The following is a 7,302-nucleotide window of genomic DNA, read 5'->3' on the forward strand; positions in this document are numbered from 1 at the left end:
AGTGGGGGGGCTGGTGGGGGGGGGGGGGGGGGGGGGGGGGGGGGGGGGGGGAGAAGAGTCCATTGCCTCTGTTTGGTGTAGTGGTTAAGTGCGCAGACTCTAATCTGGGAGAACTCGGTTTGATTCCCCACTCTTCCACTTGCACCTGCTGGATGACCTTGGGCAAGCTATAGTTCTGAGAAGAACTGTTCTTGAAAAAGAGCAGTTTCTGTCAGAGCTCTCTCATCCCCACCTACCTCACAGGGTCTCTGTTGTGGGGAGGGGAAGGGAAAGGAGTTTGTAAGCCACTCTGAGACTACTTTGGGTAGTGAAGGGTGGGGTATAAATCCAATCTCTTCTTCTTCTCCTTCTCCTCCTCCTCCTCCGCAAGCCTAGTGCGTCCCCAAGTTTCCTGAAACATCTGTTTAAGGCAAGTGTGCCCCCTATCTGTGGCTTTAGATATCTGCAGATGGGGGCACACTTGGGAATTAGATATATAGATTATACATGACTATATAAGACCTGCAACAGATTAGTTCCCCCCCAAGCACATCTATGTGGGGGGAACTAAGTAGAGTCCAAGAGAGAAAAGAACAGTAGCAGTACTATATGGAGAAAGCTTTGAACTTGGTCTGGTTGACAAATTCAGGATTGTTAAGCAACAGCCTTATACCAAACTGTGCTAACCACCACCTGTCTGCTTGCAGACCTTCTACTCCGCTATTGTGGATTTGTGTGACAATGGTGGAAAGCGCCCCACGTCCAGCATGAGCATCAGTTTCACCAAAGAGCAAGCAGACACCATCCGGAGGATCCGCAGTAGCAAGGACAGCTGGGACATGTTGGGTGTCAAGCCAGGGGCTACAAGGTAACAAAGGCTCTGGACTTTAGACAGGAATTAATCCATGCAAGCATATGAGGCCAGGAAGACTGTCCAGCCAGGGGAGTTAGGGCTGAGGAGAGTGGGAGGAGACTGTGGACAAAGCTGTGGGTTTGGGAGCTGTGAAGGAAAAGGTTTCCTGGAGATATATGGGAAGTAGTGAGGAGAAGCCAGTTTCTTTGTGTGGGAAGTTTGACCAGCAGTAATACCTTCTTGTAGTCCGGTGTCTGTGACAGGTCTGCCACAAACCTCCCATTGCCAATGATGATTCCTTTCTCTGCTGCCTGTTGTGGCTCCAGGTGTCCAGAACCCATCACCATGATGATGCTTGAGAATCTCACGCACCATTGGCTTCCATCCCCACCCTGTCATCCAAGGAAAAGATAACACAGCGAAGCAGACTGGCTTCCATGGCACTGTTTAGTTTCTTAGTTGTTACTACAGCAGACTTATGGGTAGAGTACCTGCTTTGCATGCAGAGGGTCCCAGGCTCAATCCCTGGTAACCAGGGGTGAATTATGAGAGCTGGTGTAGAATAGTAACTGTGAGACTGAACTGCGAATCAGGAATTGTGTCTCTGTGTTAAATGCTGTTAAGTCACTTCTGACTTACAGTGACCCTATGAAATAACAACCTCCAAAATGTCCTATCGTGAACAGCCTTGCTCAGGTCTTGCAAACCGAGGGCCCTTGTGGCTTCCTTTATTGAGTACATCCATCTCATGATGGGTCTTCAACTTTTGCTACCATTGTTGTCTTTTCCAGTGTGTCTTGTCTTCTCATAATGTGGCTAAAGTATGACAGCCTCAGTCTGGTCATTGTAGCTTCTAGGGAGAGTTCAGGCTTGATTGGACCCAGAACCCACTTATTTGTCTTTTTGACTGTCCACATTAATTCTTAGAACTCTCCTCCAGCACTGCATTTCAAATGAATCAACTTTATTCCTGTCAGTTTTCTTCACAGTCTTAACTTTCACATCTTTATATAGTAATAGGGAATACTATGGTATGCCCAGGTAGTCAGCCACTGGGCTCTAAATTTGTTCCAGTATGGTATGCGTTACCTTGGTTTTGGTGGCCAGCAACACATCCTTACACTTAAGGATATTTTCTGGCTCCTTCATTGCTGCCCTTCCCAGTCTCAGTCTCCTTCTGATTTTTTTGGTTGCCATCTCCCTTTTGGTTGATGATGGAGCCACGGAATAACAATTTCAGTTTCTTTATCATCAGCCTTAAAGTTGTATAATTCCTCAGCAGTATTACTTTGCCTGTAATTATGTCATGTAACGTTCAGATATAATCCCGCTTTGGCACTTTCTGCTTCTACTTCATCATAGTCGTTTCAAGTCTTCACCATTTTCTGGCAGTAATGTGATGTCATCTGGAAATCTCAGATTGTTAGTGTTCCTTCCACCAGTTTTCAGTTCACCTTCATCTAAATCTAAATAGAGAGATAAAATACATCCTTGTCAGACACTTTTGACAATAGGGCACCATTCTGTTACTCCATATTGTCACCAAAAAATCCCAACTTCAGGGACTAATGGGGTCTGAACTTGCTGAGACTGAGAAAGAAAAAGATCTTAGGGTCATAGTGAAAGTGTCAACCCAGTATACTGCAGCAGTGAAAAAGGCAAACTCTGTGCTAGGGATTATTAGGAAAGGGATTGAGAATAAAATGACCGATATTGTAATGCCCCTCTATAGAACTATGGTGCGACCTCATTTGGAATATTTTGTACAGTTCTGGTCTCCATATCTCCCAAAGGACATTGCAGACCTGGAAAAAGTGCAGAGGTGGGCAACCAAGATGATTAGGGGGTTGGAGCACCTTCCCTATGAGGAAAGGCTGAAGAGTCTGGGATTTTTCAGTTGAGAAGAGAGATGACTAAGGGGGGAACAAGTGAACTTTTCCCACCTCTCCAAAAATACTAGAACTCTAGGGCATCCAATGAAACTGATAGGCAGTAGGTGCAGGACGGACAAAAGGAAATACTGCTTTACACAGAGAGTGATTCAAATGTGGAATTCGCTGCCAGAGGATGTAGTGATGGCCACTGGAATAAATAGCTTTCAAAGAGGTTTAGATAGACTTATCTTCCATTAATCTTTCAATGGCTACTAGCCATGGTGACTGAGGGGAACCACCACATCCAGGGGCATTAATCCTCTGAATCCCAGAGCCAGGAGGCAACATCAGGGGAAGGCCTCAGCTTCTATGCCCCATTGTTGGCTGTCCAGAGGAAATGGTTGGCCACTGTGCGAGACAGGATGCTGGACTAGATGGACCATTGGTCTTATCTAGCAGGGCTCTTCTTTTGTTCTTATATTCTGTCCTAACATTAGCCTCTTGTCCAAATTCTAGGTTATAAATCAAAACAATCAGATGTTATGGCACCCCCACTATAGCTTTTCATGATACACATAGTCAGATCTTTACTGTAATCTATGAAACACAAGCTGATTTTCTTCTGAAATTCTTTCTTATACTACCGTAACCAATATAAATTTGCATTGTGATTGCTAGTGCCCCTTCCTTTTCTGAATCCAGCTTGAACATTTGACATTTCTCATTCTGTATATGGTAACAGGAAGTACTTGGTTTAAAGCTTGCCTCTGCTGTATTTTTATTAGGCAGCCTAAAGCAAGCTACTCTTTCTTACTTCATGCTGCCTTTCTGCAATATGGGGATCACTGATCTACTAGGGCTTTTGTAAGTATGGGTGTACATGACGTGCCCCACACATTCAGAAGTACACTACAAATGTGTTATTCTTGCATTTCATTAATCAAAAAACAGCAATACGTTTTATGGGGGAGTGATTGCCAGAAACACTGAGGCCTTCCGCTTCAGGAAGCCAGAATCCATGAGCCAGTGTGTGAAGCTGCAATCCACATGCCTTTCCCCAGTTTAATTCCTCCGTGATACCATGGCCCCAGCCCCAGTGTCCTGTTTGTTTTGGATACCTATAATCATGGCCGCAACTCTTACTAAGCTGTTGTCTTGCTGTCCAGGGATGAGGTGAACAAGGCCTATCGGAAGCTGGCAGTGCTGCTCCATCCGGATAAATGCATGGCCCCGGGCAGTGAGGATGCCTTCAAAGCTGTTGTCAATGCACGGACTGCTTTGCTCAAAAACATCAAGTAAAAAGGGGAAAGTAGGGGAAGAGGCTTCCCCAAGTGCCGATGATGATCAACGCCCTCCAGAGAAGATTACCCTCTTCCTGCTGATCTTCCTGTACAAACAACAAGGGTTGACTCCTGTGCGTACACAGAGAGTGAGGAATGGGTAGGGGCAGTTCCCCTCACTGTGTGCATCTCAATCATCCAAAACTGTTCCCTCCACTTCAGTAACCAGCTTGGTGCAGACTGCACCTCTGTGATGGGTTCCTGAATGCCTTGGCAGCTGTAATGTCCTTTATTTTTCCTTGTTGAGAAATTTGCCTTGGATTGGGCTGGTTATAAAATAGAGGAAATATTTCTGCAGAGGTTTTTTACCATGGTATCTCTGTGTTTTGTTATTCCAAACTTGGTGCTCTAAAATTTAACTTGATCTGATTTACCGCAGTGCTGCTGCTTCTTGGCCCTATATCTGGCAGCTTGCCTTTCGATTGCCTTTTGGGCCCTCTTCTGCAATGATTAGCCAGCATCTGCATTTCTTGTTACTTTAGTGTGTGTGCTGGATCTCAGTGGCCCTTTCCTGGCTGTTATGGTTTCTTATCTGCATTTTTGTGCAGCCTGGCAGCAGGGACTGGAGCTCTGGAAGCTATCATCGTTTGTAAGTGTATAGTACAGCAGGTCAAGAAGCTGTCTGCTCCATTCATGGTTTTGAATAATACAACCCTAGGAGATTCCATATTGCATGTTATCCCTGCTTTGCTGGAGTGGAGAATATCTAGAAATGCAGTTCTTTCCCCCTCCCTACATTAGAGTTATCATACCGAGCCTAGTTCTTGGTTTCTCTCACAAAATGTTCCAATGTAAACCAAGTACTGGTCCTCAGCAGATAAGGAAACCTTCTTCAGCTTGGATTCAAAGAACCATTTGAGCTGGGGGAGGTAGGGTTTGGAACCTCTCTGGTGTGTCTTGATTTATGTCTCAAGTTTAAAATTGCAGGAAATGTTCATCCCACTAATTTTGTAAATTTCTGTGTGATTTTCTTGAACATCCTGGGAAACCAGCATAAATAGTAGGTAAGTAGCGTTTCCCAAGTACATCCTGAAATTGGCATGGTCTGCAGGAACAGGAAGGACTTTCTCTGCGCTCCTTCACTTGTCTGCATTACAGCCTCTGTTGTAGGTGAAATCCTCTGCTGTGGAGTTTCCCTTAATGCAAGCTGTAAGCCCTGTAAATAGAAGAAGAAGAGTTGGATTTATACCGCACTCTTCACTTGGAGTCTCAGAGCGGCGTACAATCACCTTCCCTTGACCTCCCCACAACAGACACCCTGTGAGGTAGGTGGGGCTGAGAGTGAGAGAACTGGTCTTGAGAAAATAGCTCTGAGAGAACTGTTACTGACCTTAGGTCACCCAGCTGGCTTCATATGGGAGAGTGGGGAATCAATCCCGGTTCTCCAGATTGGAGTTCGCTGCTCTTAATCACCACACTAAACTGGCACTGCACCAAACAAAAATAGGCAGGGGTTATTTAAGGTGGATATAAATGGCTGGAATTTGGGGGCAGCACAGTGGATGTGGCATTCCCACTGTGCTTTCTGGCACTGCTAACACTCTCCTTGATGGTTACTGCTGATAAGATTTCACCACTTGCTCAATAAAAGGGAAGCAAATACTCTGCAACCAGGTTGGTGGTTTGGGTTAGGTGAAGTGCCAAAAGGATGCTCTCCCCAAGACTTGGGGGTGGGGGTGGGGGCAAGTGATCCCAACTCTGACACATTTTTTGACCCTTATTAGTACCCTAATTCCTATGTATGAATAGATGTGTAACTATATCACAATCAGCTGGTCACATGATTTTTTCCAAAATCCAGTGTAATGTTGTGATTATGGAAAACTTCCATGTATATCTCTCTTGCTGGGAAATTGTTTTGCCAGTGGGATGCTTGGGAGTTACCATTATCTTTCTCCCATTCTCTCATTGCTACTTGCATACAAATCAAAACATGCATTGGGGGGAGGGATCACTCTCCTCTTGCTCATGCACTTTTGTCTATTTCCTTTTTCCCATCCCCTAAGAGAGGAGCTGCAGTTAAGATGCTGAACTGCAGGCTGTGGAAGGTCAGTAGTTCAGCAGTTCAAGACCTGAGTGTGCTGCATGACAGAGTGACCTCCCGTCTCTAGTTCCAGCTCCTGCCAACCTAGCAGTTCGAAAGCAAGAAATTGCAAGTAGATAAATAGGTACCACTTCGGTGGGAAGGTAACAGCGTTCCATGCACCTTGGTGTTTAGTCATGCCGGCCACATGACCATGGAAACGTCTTCGGACAGTGCTGGCTCTTCGGCTTTGAAACGGGGATGAGCACCGCAACCCTAGAGTCGGATTCGACTGGCTTTCGAGCAAGGGAACCTTTACCTTTTAAGAGAGTTAATGGATATGGTGGGAGAGAAAGATTGGCAACTGTATTTCCTTTTCTCCCATCCCCTAAGAGAGCTAATGCCGTTTCTTAGAGGACAGGATTGGACCTGCTGGCTCCCCCAGTTGGCATCTCCCGTGTAACTACTCTGCAAGCTTCAGACGTCACTTGAAGCATAATCAGGAGAGCACCAAATGTTCTATGTCAGGAGAGAGCCAAGATTTTCCATCCACAGCCCTGCTTCCTAGGTCTTCTCTGAGACAGATAGAGGTGAGCCCTGCAGGGTTGCACATACAGGCAAGTGTTCTCCTGCAATACAAACTATTTAGCTTTTGGTAGAAATTACCTGGAGAGAGAGAGAGCTCTCCCACCATCCAAAAATGAATCTCTGCAATGTATGTGTAAATATTTATTGATCCAGATATGCACTTTAAACACTGATCTCCCATCTCCTTAACTTCTGGGCAGTGGTTTTTATGCTTGAAAAATCCAGCCCATCCCTAACAGCATTTCCTCACCTCCCCACCTCCCCCTTGGTCTTTGGACCACTTGTGAATGCCTTGTATCGTAAAATCCCTGTGACTTGATGGGTTGCTGTGTGTTCTTGCATTTGCACTTTTTTTGCCTTCTGTGTCGTGCATATTCTGTTGCCTCACTGAGGTCTGCCTTCTCCCCAGTGCCCACAGACATTACCTGCTGTGGAGCCTTTTTCTCTTTGATCCCCAGTCCACTCTCTGTGCTGTTGCAGCTTTTGAATCCCTGCCACCCAGACCTGTTGGAGGGCACTTCAGCCCTTTTGTCATTTACCATTGAGAAGGACTGCCATGGGATCAGAGCGGGCTCTGTAGTCCCTGTGCTTGGCTTCCCACTGTAAGTGAAGGGCTGCTCCAAGGAAATTGCCAGTAAACTCACC

At 45.8% G+C, this 7,302-nt stretch overlaps 1 protein-coding gene across 1 annotated transcript in view; it reads left to right on the plus strand.

Annotated features, from left to right (window-relative positions):
• Positions 1–4,195, plus strand: part of DNAJC27 (DnaJ heat shock protein family (Hsp40) member C27) — a 16,091-nt gene extending 11,896 nt beyond the window's left edge. The window contains exons 6-7 of the mRNA XM_015429383.1: positions 687–847; positions 3,873–4,195. Of these exons, the coding sequence (XP_015284869.1) occupies positions 687–847; positions 3,873–4,005 (294 nt within the window). The 3' untranslated portion in view covers positions 4,006–4,195. The remainder of the gene's footprint in view (positions 1–686; positions 848–3,872) is intronic.
• The last annotated feature ends 3,107 nt before the right edge of the window (positions 4,196–7,302 follow it).

This window comes from Gekko japonicus, unplaced genomic scaffold (genome assembly GCF_001447785.1).
Source record: "Gekko japonicus isolate JY-2015 unplaced genomic scaffold, Gekko_japonicus_V1.1 scaffold7, whole genome shotgun sequence".
NCBI classification, from domain to species: Eukaryota; Metazoa; Chordata; class Lepidosauria; order Squamata; family Gekkonidae; genus Gekko; species Gekko japonicus.